The sequence below is a fragment of the Loxodonta africana genome, chromosome 12 (genome assembly GCF_030014295.1).
Source record: "Loxodonta africana isolate mLoxAfr1 chromosome 12, mLoxAfr1.hap2, whole genome shotgun sequence".
In the NCBI taxonomy this organism is placed as follows: Eukaryota; Metazoa; Chordata; class Mammalia; order Proboscidea; family Elephantidae; genus Loxodonta; species Loxodonta africana.
Window position 1 is genome coordinate 65091857 of NC_087353.1, and position 17624 is coordinate 65109480.

Sequence of the window (17624 nt, forward strand, 5' to 3'; positions counted from 1 at the left end):
TTAAATGAGGAAGAAGATGGGTGAATGAATGGCTGTGGGAATGAATGAATGCATGAGCAATTGTGTAGATGACTGAATGAGGCAGTCAAGGAAGAAGGCAGTAGAGGAAGACTGCATGGGGAATGGATGAAGAAGTAACAGTGGCAGGGTTGCCCTCATGGTGGGCATCCCATCACTCAGCACCCCCCTACCCCCTGGCCATTGCAGAGGCGGTGGAGCGCTTCTGCCACTTGCTGCGGGACCGGTACCTGTCTGAGCCCGCAGGCCTGGATGGCATCCTGGTGGAGGTGGAGCTGGTGCGGGCGCGGCTAGAGAGGAGCAGCAACAAGGGCCAAGAGAGGGAGCTGGCCACCCAGGACTGGTCAGAGCGGCAGCGGGCCCGCGAGGGTCTGGCGGAGGTGCTATTGGCTGCTGGTGACCACCGACGGCGGCGTGAGACACAGGTGATTGCCGTGCTGGGGAAGGCAGGGCAGGGTAAGAGCTGCTGGGCCCGGGCTGTGAGCCGGGCCTGGGCCCGTGGCCAACTGCCACAGTACGACTTCGTCTTCTACCTGCCCTGCCCCTGTTTGGACCATCCGGGGGACACCTACCGCCTGCAGGATCTGCTCTTCTCCCTGGGCCCACAGCCATCACCTACGGACGAGGAGGTCTTCCGTCACATTTTGAGGTGGCCCGACCGTGTGCTGCTCATCCTGGATGCCTTTGAGGAACTTGAAGCCCAAGACAGCTTCCTGCACAGTGCATGTGGCCCCCCGCCCACAGAACCCCGCTCCCTTCGGGGGCTGCTGGCCGGCCTCTTCCAGCGCAAGCTGCTCCGGGGCTGCACGCTGCTGCTCACCGCCCGGCCCCGGGGCCGCCTTGCCCAGAGCCTGGCCAAGGCCGACAGCCTGTTTGAGATGGCCGGCTTCTCCGCTGAACAGGCTGAGGCCTACGTGATGGGCTACTTTGAACGTTCAGCTGAGCACCAAGAAAGGGCCCTGAAGCTCATCCGTGGCCAGTCGTTCCTCTTCAGCCACAGCCACAGCCCCACACTGTGCCAGGCAGTGTGCCGGCTCTGTGAGGCCCTGGTGGGGCTGGACGAGAGGGCCCAGCTGCCCTCCACGCTCACAGAGGTCTTTGTTAGTCTGCTAAGCCCGGCTGCCCGGGATGGACCCCCAGGGGCCCTGATGAAGCTGGCCAAGCTAGCCTGGGAGCTGGGCCGAGGGCACCGCAGCACCCTGGAGGAGGCCCAGCTCCCGTCGGCAGAGGTCAAGGCCTGGGCCATGGTGAAAGGCCTGGTTCAAGCCTGCCCGGGGGCTCCGGGGGCCGAGCTGGCCTTCTCCAGCTTCCTGCTGCAGTGCTTCCTGGGAGCCGTGTGGCTGGCGCTGAGCAGCGAAATCAAGGACAAGGAGCTGCCACAGTATTTGGCATTGACCCCACGCAAGAAACGGCCTTATGACAACTGGCTGGAGGGCGTGCCATGCTTCCTGGCTGGGCTGATCTTCCAGCCGTACTCCCACTGCCTGGGAGCCCTGGCTGGGCCGGCAGCAGCCACGCAGGTAGACAGGAAGCAGAAGGTGCTCATGAGGTACCTGAAGCGGCTACAGCCTGGGACATTGCCGGCCGGGCGGCTGCTGGAGCTGCTGCACTGCGTCCACGAGGCAAGGGATGCTGGGCTCTGGCAGCACGTGGTGTGTGGGCTCCCAGCCCACCTCTCCTTCCTGGGCACCCGGCTCACACCCTCTGACACCCACATGCTGGGCAGGGCCTTGGAGGCGGCTGGCCATGACTTCTCCCTGGACCTCCGCAGTACTGGCATTGACCCCCCTGGACTGCAGAGCCTCGTGGGACTCAGCTGTGTCTCCCGTTTCAGGTGGGGGCAGGAGAGGGGCTCCTTTGGGTCAAGCACTTACTGTGGTCTTGATGCTGTACGTAGTGTTTGCTCTACGGGGTTTCGCTTAGTATATGTAGCAGGAGCAGGAGGAGGGGCAGAACTGATTTCTCCCGTTTTTAAAAGGTGGAAGCTGAGGCTCAGAAAGGGTCAGTAGTTTGCCCAAGGCCAAACAGCCAGAAGAGGCAGCATGATTTACTCAACCAATCTTGGAAGTCCTGCTATGTGCCAGGAATGCCTCAGGTGGCACAAATGGTTTGCGCTTGACTACTAACCTAAAGGTGGAGGCTGAAACTCACCCAGCAGCTCCAAAGAAGAGAGGCCTGGTGATCTGCTTCCATAGAGACTGCAGCCAAGAAAACCCTACCGAGCAGTTCTACTTTGTAACACAGGAGTCGCCATGAGTTAGAATCATGTTGATGACAATGGGTTTTTTTGTTTACATGCCAGGCACTAGGCCATGTCTAGACTCTAAGACTGATCTGGATTCAAATGCATTTTCTTCTCTCTGTCCTGTGAGCAAGCCACCATTTCTCATGCTTGCATTAAAGTCACAGCCTCCGTTTGGCCTCCCTGCCTCCATTCTCTCCTTCACTTCACTTTCCAGTCAGCCACCAGAGCAGTCTTCCCTGGACTCAGATCTGATCAGATCCCTCCTCTGCTTACAACCCTTCAGGTCACTCTACCACACTCAGGATGAAGTTACTTAATTCCTGAATTTGGCTCTTTTAAGTCCTTCAGTAATCTGCATAATCACTAAACCCTAAACTCCAAAGAATCCCTCCTGTCTTCCTCCCAGACATACTTTACTCAAGCTGTAAGGTTCTACACAATTGTCGTGGTTCCAACAAGAATTTAGCTCTGAGCTTCCTGATGGTCAAAGTAAAAAGGGAAACAGCTACTGCAAGAGTTGAGCAAAAGGAGGAATCAGTAAGGGCTAGAGTGATCATAGAAGGCTTTCTGGAGAAGGTAGGGGTTGGGCTGAGGAAGGAAAGCATTTGACTAGGTAGGGAGGTCCCTTCATGAAGTGGTTTTGCCCAGTCGTGGTGCCTGGGTCTGAGACCCTCCCTCCACAGGGCTGGCCTGAGTGACACGGTGGGGCTGTGGGAGTCCCTGCAGCAGCGTGGGGAGGCCAAGCTACTCCAGGCAGCAGAGGAGAAGTTCACCATCGAGCCTTTCAAGGCTATGTCCCTGAAGGACGTGGAAGACCTGGGCAACCTCGTGCGGATCCAGAGGTGAGGGGGAGATGGATGAGGGGTATTGCTCCTCCCGGCCTTGCAGGTTGAAGGAGTGCAGGACCAAAAGTCAAGTTTGTCCTCAGCACTTTCAGCGCCTCCTCCCGTTGGTGACACCCTGTGCCCTCCCCCTGGGCAACGGTGACTCAGAACCTCTCACTGCAGTGGGCCACCCAAGCAGAGACCCCAGGACTTAAAGCTTTGTCCTACAGCCAAGGAGAAACTGTCTTAGTTTCTTAGGACTGCCATAACAAACACCACAAAGTGGGTGGCTTAAAACAACAGAAATTTTTGTCTCTCAGTTCTGGAGGTCAGCAGGCTGAATTCAAGGAGTCGGCAGGGCCACGTTCCCTCAGAAGGCTCTAGAGGGAGATCCTTCCTTGCCTCTTCCTAGCTTCTGGTGGTTCCTGGCAGTCCCTGGTGTTCCTTGGCCCATGTCTGCCTCTGTCTTCACATGGCCTTCTTTCCTGTATGCATATCTGTGTGTTCTCTCTTCTTATGAGGACACACCAGTCACTGGGTTTGAAGCCTACCCTACTCTAGTGTGACCTTATGTTAACTGATAACATCTTCAGAGACCCTATTTCCAAACAAGGTCACGTTCATGGACACCAGAGGTTAGGGCTTAAACATATCTTTTTGGGAGACACAATTCAACCAAAACTGAAGCTGTGCCCTGCTAGGAGTTAATAAGGCTGCCTTCTGCATCTAGTGACAGAAGCCGCACCTCTAGCCAGCCTTTGAGGAAGCAAGGACCAGTTCTGCCCCATTTTACAGATGGTAGAGATAAGGTCCAGGGCGCAGAAGAAACTTGAGCACAGAACAGGCTGTCTCGCTCATTACTTCACCACACATTTGAGCACCTACTATGTGCCCTCTGGGATAGGTGCTGGTGCCTGCTCTGAGACTCTTTTCCACAAAACACATAGTCATCCCTGAATAATGTCTTTGTCCTGAGATATTTCTTTTCAACAGGGCAGCAACAGCCCCTAGGACAGTACTCCTTTCGGGTAATTCTGGCCCCAGGGGCAGGTATCATGGAGAGATAGGTAGAGGCTCAGCACAGGTAAAGAGCCTGCTCCCCCTAACATCTCCTCTTCTCTCTAGGACAAGGAGTCCCACAGAAGATGCTGCTGGGGAACTTCCTGCTGTCCGGGACCTAAAGAAGCTGGAGTTTGCGTAAGCAAAGGGGTGGTTTTTCTTCAGTGCTAACTCAGCTTGAGCTGCCAGAAGGGAGATGGGTCCTTAGAATCATTCGTACCCTCTAGCCAGCTTCCAGCAGCTGGGGATGGCTGGTCCGAACTACTGGTGGAGTTTTTTGGGTGGACACTACCTGGCTTATTTGCTGGTTAACATGCACATTTGCTTATTCATTCACTCATTGCGGGTACTTATTGAGCACGTACTCTGTGCGAAGCTCCAGAATGACCAAGGCCCCTGTCCTCAAGGAGCTTACAGTCTAGCGTAAATAGACAGTTACCAGCTACTGTGATGAGTGGCAGGATGCATGAGGGTTGTAGAGCTCAGACTTGAGGGAGGCTAGGGGAGCTTCCTGGAGGAGGTGGTATCTGCATTGAACTTTGGCAAACAAGTCTGAGTGAGCCAGGTGGGGAGGCCATCAGGGGAAGAGGGGAAAAGATTTTCCAGGAATTGTCATCTTCCAGGGGTAGGAGAGGGCCCAGTGTGGCTCCTGCCCACGACCTCCCTTAGGAGGATGTAGCCGTGACCACCATTTGAGTCCTTTTCCCTGGTCTGCTCACAGACTGCACAATACCCACTCTGCCTGAGCTTGCTCATTTCCAGACATACTTTATCTGAGCTAAGGTCCTACCTGATTGTAACAGTGCAACCAAGAATTTAGCACTGAGTTTTCTGGTAGCCAAAGCAAAAAGGGAAACAAACCACTGAGAGCTGAGAGACAGGAGGAACAAACAGGGGCTGGAGTGGTCAAGAAAGGCCAAGGGTTGAACTCCCCAGAGGAGCATAACAGCCCTGGTCAATACCACCTTCTAAACCCCAGATGTCTGGCCCACCCCAGGCCTTGGTTCTCAACCCTGGTTGCACATCAGATTTATTGATGCTTTGAACATGCAAACTCTCAGATCTCACTCTCTACCCAGGGGCCCAGACCAAGGAATCTCCCCCAGTTTGGAGAACCCATTTGAAATTTTGATGTACGGCTAGGGTAACCAACCATTTTGGCTTGTCCAGGACTGTCCTGATTTTAGCACTGAAAGTCTCACAGCCCAGAAAGCCCCTCAGTCCCAGGCAAACCAGGATGGTTAGCCACCCTAGTGCAACCAGGGCTGGGTGTTGCCATCCTTGGCAGTGCTGCCAGGGTGACAGAAATGGAGATTCAGTGAGCACTTGGTAGCCCAGCTGCACCTAGGCCACTGCCAAGGGGTAGTCCATGGGCACAGGGTCTGTGAGGGAGCAGCACTAATTATCATTATACTTAGGTCTGTCTGTCCGAACAAAGCCTTTCCACTTGCAAAGCACTTTCACCTCTATTGTCTCTCATGATCCTTTCTGGGGGCATTGTTATCTCTCCATTGTACAGATGCAGACACTGAGGACTGGAGACTTTGAGTCATTTGTCCAAAGTCAGAGAAGTCAGATCAACTGAGCCCCAACAAAGGAAAATGCTAAATTAATGTTTGGTCCTAAATTAGTGTTGAGGTATAAAGTTTTCTAATGATGAGTGCATTTACACACACACACACACACACACACACATTTTAGATGTATGTGTGTATATATACGTATACATACATTTAAAACACAAATACATACATGTATACAAATATACATACATGCTAAAGCTGGAACCTGTGTAAAGTAGAAACCTGTCAGAGAAGGACAACTCAAATTTTATTTTCCACTAAAACAAGCAATAGAAAAGTGGTAAGACTACACTCTGTCAAAGGTGGAAATCTTTTGAGATCCGGAAAAACAAGGCAGTCTCATTGAGTTCCAGCTCTTACAGGTTTCGCCGTATGTGTGTATGTATGTGTATGTGTGCATAGTGGTTAAGAGCTATGGCTGCTGACCAAAAGGTTGGCAGTTAAATCTACCAGCTGCTCCCTGGAAACCTTATGGGACAGTTCTGCTCTGAACTATAGGGTCACTATGAGTTGGAGTCGACTTAACAGCAACGAGTTTGGGTTTTTTTTGTATATGTACATACATATATGCACATATATATGTAGGAACCCTGGTGGCATAGTGGTTAAGAGCTATGGCTGTTAACTAAAGGTTGGCAGTTCAAATCCACCAGGCACTCCTTGGAAACCATATGGGGCAGTTCCACCCTGTGTGTGTGTATATATATATATACACACACACACACACACATACACACACACATATATATACGTGCATATAGAGAGAGAGAGAGAGAGCCCTAGTGGTGCAGTCCAAGTGCTTGGCTGCTAACCAAAATGTTGGCAGTTCGAAATCCACCAACCACTCCAGGGGAGAAAGATGTGGCAGTCTGCTTCCATAAAGATTTATAGCCTTGGAAACCCTATAAGGCAATGGCAGTGTGTTTTGTTTGATATATATATATGTATAGAACCCTGGTGGCACAGTGGTTAAGAGCTCGGCTGCTAACCAAAAAGGTCAGCAGTTCGAATCCACCAGCCGCTCCTTGGAAACCATCTGGGGCAGTTCTACTGTGTCCTGTAGGGTTGCTGTGAGTCCAAATCAATGCAACAGCAACAGGGGTGGTTTTGGTTTTTTATGTATATATGTGTATATGTATTCATATACAAATATTTATGTATAATCACATTAATCTCAAGAGCTGCTCTGGGAGACAGTCATTATCTTACCCATGTTACGAATGGAAAAGCTGAGGCCCAGTGAGGTTAAGTGATTGGTCCAAGGCCACCAGGGGAGCTGATCACTGCTGCCCCGTCCCCCAGAAGCCTCAGAAAAGGCCAGGCGTCTCTTGTTTTGAACAGAGATAAGGTGCCTTATTTGTGCAGAGGTAAAAATATTGCTGAAAGAGGAAATGTGTGAAAACCATCACCGAAGGCCCCTCCTGGCTATGAATTATTTTCAGCATAAAAAGCCCCTAGTTCAGGGCCGGAACTATGCTCTGGGGAACAGCAGCTGTGAGTGGAACAGCCTAGAAGCAGGAAACCAGCCACTTGTGGGCAGGAAGCCCTGCAAAGATTCCGAGGAAGGAAGGAAGGAAATGCTATTTTGGTGTCTCCTCTGGCAGTCACTGTGCAGGGCACCTCATAGGCCTCATCCCACCCAGCAGATTGGGCCACTCAGCTGCTCAGAGGCCTTGCAGTGGATCCCCTTGTATGCAGGACTCCTCCTGCAATAGCCCCCATTTACCTCCTCAGCCTTATCCATTGTACTCCATGAGGCCCACCCCACCCCAGCCACAGGGGCCTCCTTGCTGCTTTGCACCCTCACCAGGCTTGATCCTGCTGCAGGGCCTTTGTGCTGGCTGTGGCTTTGCCTGGAACGTTTTTTCCCCAGACATGTACACAGCCCATGCCCTCACCTCCTTTGGGTCTTTACTCTAACGTCATCTTGGTGAGGCCTGTTCGGAAAGTGCAGACTGTACTCCCTCTCTTTTCTCCACGTTGCCCTCTTGCTGTCTGACACACCAGCTAGTTTACCATTTCTCTGATGACCTGTCTTCCCCACTGGAATGTCAGCTCCATGAGGGCATTTTTGTCCGTTTTGCTCACAGCTGTCTCCACAGGGCCTGGCACCTAATAGGGAAGCAATACCTATTTGATGAATGAATTTCTTAACGCTTCCAACAACCTCATAAGTTTGGGCTAAATATTCGAGGAGGCAGAGACTCAGGTGAAGGGATTTGCCCTCAGCCCCAGAGGAAGTCCAAGGCAGAGCCAGGATTCAAATGCTTACGTGTGCTGGGAGGAGAGAGAATTGGGTCCCCTCTCAGATATGAAAACCGGGGAGCCTCCAGCTGGGAGCTCAGCTGGCTGCTTGAGGGGCTTTGTGAAACCTGCCCTGAAGGGAAGGGACAGTGGCCCCACCAGATGGAGGTGGTGGGGGATAAGGGCTGGGAAGATAGGTAAGGGGAGGAACCTCGGACCAGGCCTGGCTTTTGTGTCCTGGTCTCCATCCACGCTGGGGCAGAATTGAGGGGCCATGACTGTTTCAGGGTTTCACCCCTGCTCTTTGTTTCCTAGGCTGGGCCCTGTCTCAGGCCCTCAGGCTTTCCCCAAACTGGTGATGATCCTCACAGCCTTTTCTTCCCTCCAGCACCTGGAGTGAGTATAGACCCTGGACTGGTGTTCCTCCTTGCCCTGACCTTGGGCTTTGACATCCCCAACCCTGCTCCCAAGGCACATGCAGAGAGAAAGCCCTTCTCTCTGTCCCTTTCTCTTTCCTCTGCTGCTTCCCCAGTGTGGCACGAGTCACCCCATGACCCCACTGCAGGGAAGGGACAGTAGATGGGAACCACCAGTAATAAAAACATTTGGACCCTTGCCCTCTGTGGCCTCCCTTGCTGCTCCCAGCAACCCCATCAGGGAGGTGGGGTAGGGGGCGTGCCCCCCTTTACAAGTGAGGAAATTGAGGCTCAAAGGGGTCCAGGAAGTTGCCCAAATTCACAGGGCTCCTAAGGACAAATCAGGGGGTCAACCCCACCAGGAGCAGAACCTCGTCCCCCAGCTCTCTGACTGGTGCCCTGGAGCCAGCTGTTAGCCTACAGTGTAAACGGGGCTGGAGGGACAGAGGGGTCCGGTGTCAGGGGAGGAGGGGTCAGGTGACCTCCTGGACACTGGCTGATGGCCCCCATCTGATTCCATCTGCAGCCTGGACTCACTGAGTGAGAACAAGATTGGGGACAAAGGTGTGGCACAGCTCTCCACCACCTTCCCTCAGCTCAAGGCTCTGGAAACGCTCAAGTAAGTGGACCAGGCCTGCCCTTCCTGCTGCATCTGAACCCCAAAGCCCAGCTGGCTTTTTTTATTTTTTCATTCACTTATCTATTCAGTCATTCATCCACTCAATCAATCATTCACTCATTTAGTCACTCATCTATTTGTTACAGGGCAGGGCTTCCCAGCTCGGGACTAAGCTCCGCTTAGGTTCTTACTTTCTTCTGACTAAGAGTGACCAGGAGAGGCTCAGTGGTTCTACGTGAACAAAGGTTTATTAGGGACAGAAAGGAAGTAAAAGCCTCGCAAGGGAGAGAGGGAGAGGGGTTTCACCTACGCTAGCCTCCAGTCTCTCACTGGACAAAGGATTCCCTAGGGCTTATAAAAGTTTTTAGATGGGAAAAAGGTATTATCTTTATTCATTAGATGGGTGGAGATTTCTAGGAGAAGGGGAGGGATTATGAAAATCAAACACGCATGTAGTTAGAATTCAAGATGGACTTCCTCGCAGAGGTTGCTGGAACCAAGATGGAGTCTGTCACAAAGGCTGCTGGGAAGTTGAACAGAAATTATTCTGGGATGCTATATATGCGTGATGCCTCTGGGTCTTGGTCCGAGCCCCAGCGAGGGGTCCCTGCTCGTGTTTGTCTCATGTGGAAGATCATTCATAGGCCACGTTGACCTTTACTGCGCACGCTCTGCACCTGGCAAGGCCTTGAAAAACAACTCAGGAAGGTTATCAGTAATTTATAGCTGGTCAAGCACACAGGGCCTTGAAATGTAGCCCCTTATCTTGTCTAAGCCCCTAGTTTGTTAATTGCAAGTAGTTCTCAGGTGCCAGCAGCAAAAGCTATATGATGGTCTGCACTTAGGGTTAGATTTAATTTTAGCTGGTTGAGCACACAGGGCCTTGAAATGTAGTTCTTACTTAATTCAGCCATATTCACTCATTTAATCATTTTGCTCATTCATTCATCCAACCAGTGAGTGGTTACTCATTCAGTCACTTCATTTGTTTAATGATTCAATGATTTAGTCATCCAGTGACTCATGTTCAATCATTTAATAAACAACAGGCACCGTTCTAGGCCCTGGAGACCCAGCTTTGAACAAAACAAAGCCCCTGACTTCAGAGATCTTAAATTTTAGTGAGGAGAGACAATCAACAAGCAAACGAATGAATCTGTAATTATAAAGTATACGGTAATAAAGTTAAACAATGTTTACTGGCAGAAAATTACATGTGTGGGTGAAACAGGAGAGGTAGATTGGGATGTGGAAGTAAAACACTCTTGTCAAAGCAGTACATTTGAATTTTTTTTAAATGTCCTGGGCTTTGGCAAGTTGAAGATGAATAAGATAAAGGAGGATCAACAGGATATTTTATTGAACCTAGAGAGTACCATCAAAATCTGACCACATTTCCTTTCATAACCGTGGTAAGGAGGCCCCAGAATTCACCAGAATTCACTGAGCAATTTCCTTGATTGTAGGACACTGAGACATCTCTAGTGTTTTATACTGTTCCAGGTAACACTGTGAACAAACTGGACTTCCCTCCCTCACTCCTTCTTTCCTTCCTTCCTTCCTCCTTACCTTCCTCCCTTTCTCCCTCCTCCTTCCTTCCTTTCTCTCTCTCTTTTCCCCCAGGATTAGGCAACATTTCATCCTGTACACATAAGGTTTAAGGAGCCCTGGTGGTGCAATGGCTAAGCAGTTGGCTGCTAACAAAAAGGTTGGCAGCTGCATGGGAGAAAGACCTGGCTATCTACTTCCGTAAAGATTTACAGCCTAGAAAACCCTATGGGGGCAGTTCTACTCTGTCACACGGGGTTGCTATGGGTAAAAATCAACTCCATGGAACCTAACAACAACAACAACATACATAAATTGCTATGAGTCTGAGCTGACTTGATAGCACCTAACAACAACAAAGTATTTATTGAGCACCTACTATGTGTTTGGCACTGCTATAGGCACGGGGTACAGCAATGAACAAAACAGACCGACTCCTCTCCTCATGGAGCCCACAGTCTGAGCAGGGAGAGAGGCCTTCTAAAACACCACAAGCACTTGTTTAATTACAGTGTGGAAAGTGGTCCACAGGGAAGAGAGGGAGTGCTATGAAATCATAAAAAGGGTGGAGAGGGGAGAGCCAGTCCCCTCTCTGCACCCTTGCCCTGGCATCCCACTCTGCCGCAGGAGTTAGTCCACGGCACCATTCCTGTTTCCTTACCCATGGCTCTCACTGAGGCCGATTGTAATGTAGTACTTGGTGCAATGGGTCACCCTGTGTGGAAAGGAGTGCCCACAGCAGGCCTCATTCAAGCCCAGGTTGGATGGATGCCTGAGGCGGAGAGGATCCAAGTTGGGTCCTGACCCCTTTCCTGCTGTGTCCTGGCAGCCTTTCCCAGAACAACATCACTGACGTGGGTGCCTGCAAGCTTGCTGAAGCCCTGCCCTCACTGGCTGCATCCCTCCTCAGGCTGAGGTGAGTGGGTCTGGTCATGGGGTCAGGTGCTGAGCTGGTGGGCTAGGGGTGCAAAGTCCGACACTGGGAGCCTAGAAGCAACACTACAGGTGGTACCACGGCATTGCTCCATTCCTTACAGGGAGCCATCTACCAAGAATCCATTGTGAATACCACTCACCTGGGGTTGCACAACACAATGTTCTGAACATGACCTTGGGGAAAACAGCATTTGACAAGTCCTGGGCAAGTTGCTTCCTCTTTCCATGCCTCTGTTTTCTCATCTGGAAAATGGAAACCATCCCAATACCCTCCTCAGAGAGTTAAATCAGGCTCCCGTGTAAAACGCTTGGCCTAGCCCTAGCCCTGGTGTACAATAAATATCAGCCCTCTTCCCCCAGGGGAGCCCTGGTGGAACAGTGGGTTAGATGTTCGGCTGCTAACTCAAAGGTGGGCAGTTCAAATCCCCCAGCTGCTCCTTGGAAACCCAATGGGGCAGTTCTACTCCTTCCAATAAGGTCGCTTTGAGTTGGAATGGACTTGATGACAATGGGTTTTTTTTGGTTTCTTTAAAAATAATAATAATAATAATTTTTTTTCAAATTTTTTCTGGAGTCCATAGCTGGCTTCTGAAAAGCTGACTCTAGTCACTCACGCTTGAGTAAGTCCTTACACTGCCACCTTCTGGTGGGCCCTGGGGTAGCACCTCTTGCTTTTGGGTATTTTACTTCTAGCTCAGCCCCTGGTGGTACCAAGACTCAGGACTTGCCCAATGCCTCATGGCTAATGAGGGGCCAAGCTTGGTCCAGAGCCCAAGTTGTTCAACTCAGCTTGCCAGCTCTCCTCCCTCCCCAAACTGGGGGAAACATTCCTCCCCTCCCTCCAACCCTCACCAATGGCCTAGGATAGCTGGAGTCTCAGGGAGAAGGCATCTAGTCCATCTAGTTATTGAGTCACCCATCATTTATCCTTCCAACCAGGGCCAGGACATGCAGCTGTACAGGTTGTGTACTGCACAGCTCGTAATTTATGTGATTGGCATCCTGAGAGTTGTGCAGGACATCCAATATTTAACACTCACCACGGCCCGGAATCTATGCTGGGAACTACGATACAGCTATGAGTAAGACAGAGGTGGTTCCTGCTTTCGAGTTTCTCGTATATAAGCAAGTAAACATATGCATAAGTAGAAGATTTTACTGTAGTGATTCATGCTGGGAAGGAAACCAAAGAGGGCCCAGGGGAGTACGGTGGGAAGTATCACATTCACTAGGGAGCTTGGGCACCTCTGAGGAGGCGATTCTTTTGTGAGACCCAGAAAGTGAAGAGGAGCTGGCTGTGGGAAGCTCTCCAGGAAAAGCATTCTAGGGAGAGGGAACAGCAGGTGCAAAGACCCTGAGGTAGAAAAGAGTTTGGTTCTTTGAGGGCCAGAAGGGCTGTGGTGGCTGGCATGTAGTGAGTGAGGGACAGAAGACAGGAGGGGAGGTGGGAGAGGCCAGTAGAGGCCAAATCATGCAGGGGATCCTCGTAGGGCAGGGGGAGCTTTTGGAGGTTGTTTTTTTAGCGTGCGTGGAGAAGCAGGTGGGGCAATTTACACTTACGAAAACATTTCATGCAACCTAAGACGCCATCATCCGTTGTAAGACACCTTTATTTTGCATGCCATCAAGAGAACAAAAAGCTGCTAATTAAACTATGACACTCCACTGGTTACAAGACACATCCTGGTCCTGCTGATACTAAAGTGTGAATAATGTGCTTCTGGGCATCAGCGGAATAGGCTAAGATTACTCTCCCTGTGAGGTGGAGGTAGAGCCTCCTGCATTCTAAGACCCACCCCAGGAAGAGACAGCGAATCCCCTGCCTGGTTCCTGCCCGGGTTTATCCTGGATCCACTTTGCTGCAGTGCAGACCTGCTACTTTTACAAGCACCCTGGCAGGCCATGGAGCCCAGTGGCCCTGAGGCTGTCACACACCAGATCAGAACAGTGGTGGCAGGCCCAGCACCTGGCCTGTTAACAGAATGCTGGTCGTGAGCATTCAGCCTGCTCGGCACCAACAACGCCCTCATGCTATTTTTGATGCTGCTAATGATGGCTGTGTGTACATTGCAGAAGCCCGAGCTGGCCCAGTGACTCAAGATCCTTACTTCCCTACCGCAAATGCTGGTCACGTCTTAGGGCAGAGTCTCACAAATAGCCCTGTGTGGTGGTCATTATCTAAGCACGTTTAACTCATTCCACGTGCTGGGCCCTGTTCCAGGTGCTTTACCAGCATGAACTTGTTTACTCCAACCCACAATTTACTCTATGGTTGTTGTTAGGTGTTGTCGAGCCAATTCTGACTTATAGCCACCTTACGTGACCCAGTAGAACTATCCCATAGGGTTTCCTAGGCCCTGGTGGCACAGTGGTTAAGCACTTGACTGCTGACCAAAAGGACAGCGACTCAAATCCAGCAGCTGCTCCCCAGTAGAAAGATACGGTGGAGTGATCCAGTAAAGATTATAGCTTTGGAAACCTTACAGGGCAGTTCTGCTCTGTCCTATAGGGTCGCTATGAGTTGGAATTGGCTGGACAGCAATGGGGAATCTTTATGGAAGCAGATCACCAGGTCTTTCTCCCAAGGAGCCACTGGGTATGTTCTAACTGCCAACATTTTGATTAGCAGCTAAGCACTCAGCTGTTGCACCACCAAGGCTCCTTCCCACAATTACTCTATTATCCCCATTTTATGGATGAGCAAACTGAGACACAGAGGAGTTAAGTGACTTGCCCAAGGTGACATAGGCAGGAAGTAGCAGAACAGGGATGTGAACCTGGGAAGTTGTCCTCCCAAGAGCTTCCATACTCTCAGCCGTTCCTCTCAGTCCTGCTACTTCCCTGGACTCACTGCATGACCATGGTGAAGCCTTGGCTGCCCCTTCTGTAAAATGGGGGCAGTAATCCCGGTTGGGCGTGGATCCCTAGTCCCTCTGCTAATCTCTGTTTCCGGCAGCCTGTACAATAACTGCATCTGCGATGTGGGAGCCAAGAGCCTGGCCCACGTGCTTCCTGACATGGTGTCCCTCCGGGTGCTGGAGTGAGTATGGCAGCCTGGGCAGTGGGTGGCAGGGGCCCAGGGTTTGGGGAGGCCAGGGGTTCCCCACTGGGCTGGGGTCAAGTTGTCATGCCTGGGCATGTTGGCCTTGGTCTGGGGCTGGATGGTCTCCAGGGCCAGCCCAGGCCCAGGATGGATTTCTCTCTCCAGTGTCCAGTACAACAAGTTCACGGCTGCTGGGGCCCAGCAGCTCACTGCCAGCCTGAAGAAGTGCCCTCATGTGGAGACGTTGGCGTAAGTCTTGGCAGCTCTGGCACATGGAGAGCTACCCTCTCTCCAGGCGTTCAGGTCATTGTGCTGCCCCTGAGTTCTAATCCTGCTCCACCCCTCACCTACGTGTGACCCTGGGCATGCAGATACTTCACCTCACTGACCCCTGGATCTTCATCTGTAAAATGGGGGTGAATATAACATCTACCCCCAAGCAGTTTTGTGACGTTTAAATTAGTCAGGACACCTAACAGTGTCTGGCACATGAAAATGTTCAGTAAATGCTATATTAGGTTGAACCATATGAAATTGCCTGTATCCAATCATTTTGACCTACAAAATTGGCAGTTTTGTATAGTTCAAACTAGTTTATTGTTGTTGTTATTTTTACTATTATTACTATTAAGCCTCCATGAAGTCTCATGGTCTAATGGTACTATACACTCTTTCAAAGCATGTTCATCTTCATAATAACTTGCATCTTCTAAGATAATAAGGAGGGTCATATAAGACCCATTTTACAGATGGAAGAATAAGACACAGATATGTTAACTAACTCTGTTGAGGCCACACAGCAAACCAGCAGTGGAAACAGATCTAGAGAAAGGGGTTTCCAGGCTGAGGTTTCCACTTTTCCCACAACCCCGCCCCAGTCTGCTTCCTGATAGGTGGAACGTTCCCGGGGTCCTAGGCTGGGTGGGAGGAGGGACTTGGGGCAGGTTGCACCCTGGCCTCTGCCTCGCATCCCCCATCTGCCCTTGCAGGATGTGGACACCCACCATCCCATTTGGTGTCCAGGAGCACCTGCAGCAGCTGGACTCACGGATCAGCCTTCGGTGACCTCAGCTGAGCCTCGGACAAGGTAACTGGGTTGGGCCCAGGAGGGAGAAAGGCTGCCCCCCACCTCAGGTCAGTGTCTCTGGGAAGGCAGGGCATCAGGTGGGTGCTGGGTGATACCATCAGGGACCTCCCCCGTCTTCATGCTGGGCTTGGAGGAATGGCATAACGACTTTGAGGACTTGGGTCCTGGGAATCCTCCCTGTGGTCAGGCTTGGAGACTGGAGGGAGGACAGGATGAATCAGGCCGTCCATGTCCCACAGCTCTTAGTATTGGGAAACTCTTCCTTCGGGGACTTCCGAGGCATTCTTGCTGCCTTCTGAGCCTGTGCTGGCTGGCCCTGATGTCCCCGGGTTCATCCTCATAGCAACATGCTCTCTAAGTTTCCTGCCTCTCCCTGTGCAATGACTGCCCACCCTTGCCATGCTCCCCCCAGTCCTCCCCCGACATGCCGGATGGCCCCGCCCTGCATGCCCACTGTTTTCTCCACCCTGACCTTGAACAACATGCTCCCTGCTTCCTGGCTCACCTCCCTCTCTTGACTTCCCACAGCATGTTCCGAGGTCACTGACCACTCTGCACCTTGGACTGATTGGCTGTGGACACAGCTCTCCTCCGGCATCTCCCACACGCCTTGGTGTCCTGGCGTCCAGGCTCAGGGCTGACCCCAGCCCCACTGCTGAGTGAGCCATGTCCTGCTCTGCTGACAGGCCCTAGCCGGCTCCAGGCTCCTTTTGGGCCTAGACTGATGCCAGGCTTACCACTGAGGCTGCCTGCTCAGCAGCTGTGCGGCCAGGCCAGAGAGAGGGCCCAAGGCAACAAACTCTTGCCTCCCCAGGCCGGTGCCCGCTGGGGAGGAAGCATCTCTCCAAGCAGACACCCTGACAGGGTGTGCCTGGAGCTCTGGAAGCAGCAGAGGGCAGCCTAGCCTGCCAGTTCCCTGAGCCCTGACATGATGCGCCGGGATCCACGGCAGCTGGTTTCTGTCGGTGGGACTCAGTTTTGCACTTTGTTTGCCAGAGGCCAAAGCCAGGCCTGGCCAGCCGCACTTGGCCTTGGCAGGAAACAGCTAATGATACACTAATGGGGGCGAGGAGGAGACTGGTACCATATCTGCCTTTTTGCCTTTGTATCCCGTCTTTTTTCACTACATTATAAAAGTTTCATTTAATCCCACAGGCAGGTCCATGTTTGAGTTTATTCCATGATCAGCATTTTGGGGCCCACCATTCCAGTTGTCTAATGTATAAAAAACCACCACAGAATACAGTGGCTTAAAACCACTTCTCACACATCTGAAATCTGGGCAGGGCTTGGTGGGGATAGCTCATCTCTGTCCCCCCTAGAGGCAGCTGGGGCAGCTGGAAGGCTAGAGCTGGGGTCACCCGAAGGCTTGGTCCCTGGCATCATGTCTGGCACTCAGTGCTGGCTGTTGGCTGGGGCCTTAGTTCCCCTAAGGAGCTGCCACCTGGGGTCCTCTCCATGTGGTCTCTCCATGCGTGGTAGCTTAGGCTTCCTCATGGCATTGTGGTTGAGTTGAAGGTGTGGGGAGAAGGGAAAGGGGAAAGGAGGGAGAGGGAGAGAGACAGAGAAGGGAAGGGAGACAAGATGAGGGGAAGGGTGTATCCTTTTTATAACGTAGCCTCCAGTCACCCAGCATCACTTGGATCATACTCTATTGGCCAGTTTGCCAGGGGCCACCCCCTCCTCCCAGCACACACCTATCCACAAGCACACACGTGCACCCCAGAGTACACCTTGGCTTAAGTCCTATGTTTTCTGAAAGTATTTTCTTTGTGGCTTCCTTTCCAAGATTTGGTGGAAAATTTATTATTTGGGGATCAGAGAGGTTCAAGTGCCGCAAGCCGTTCACAAAGGGAATGTTTTCCTCTGCCTTGACATACCACTCTATCCTGGGAGCCGGTTCTGAGCCAAGTTGGACTGCTGCCTTGGCTGCAGTGGGCCTGGAAAGGACTTGGTAGCTCCGCTCTCCACCCAGAGCTGCCTGCTCAGCTGCTGTCCTCAC

General features: G+C 51.8%; 1 protein-coding gene across 9 annotated transcripts in view; it reads left to right on the forward strand.

Annotated features, from left to right (window-relative positions):
- Positions 1-17146, forward strand: part of CIITA (class II major histocompatibility complex transactivator) — a 62496-nt gene extending 45350 nt beyond the window's left edge. For 5 of the 9 annotated variants that reach the window (XM_023557373.2, XM_023557372.2, XM_023557379.2 and 2 more), the window contains exons 11-20: positions 208-1852; positions 2947-3105; positions 4213-4284; positions 8289-8369; positions 8916-9008; positions 11386-11472; positions 14449-14532; positions 14701-14784; positions 15525-15622; positions 16151-17141. In XM_023557373.2, coding sequence (XP_023413141.2) covers positions 208-1852; positions 2947-3105; positions 4213-4284; positions 8289-8369; positions 8916-9008; positions 11386-11472; positions 14449-14532; positions 14701-14784; positions 15525-15600 — 2381 coding nt within the window. In that variant the 3' untranslated portion in view covers positions 15601-15622; positions 16151-17141. Of the gene's footprint in view, positions 1-207; positions 1853-2946; positions 3106-4212; positions 4285-8288; positions 8370-8915; positions 9009-11385; positions 11473-14448; positions 14533-14700; positions 14785-15524; positions 15623-16150 lie in introns of all 9 variants that reach the window. The other 4 variants (XM_010597312.3, XM_023557380.2, XM_023557375.2 and 1 more) reach the window with 4 other exon arrangements.
- Positions 17147-17624: the final 478 nt, after the last annotated feature.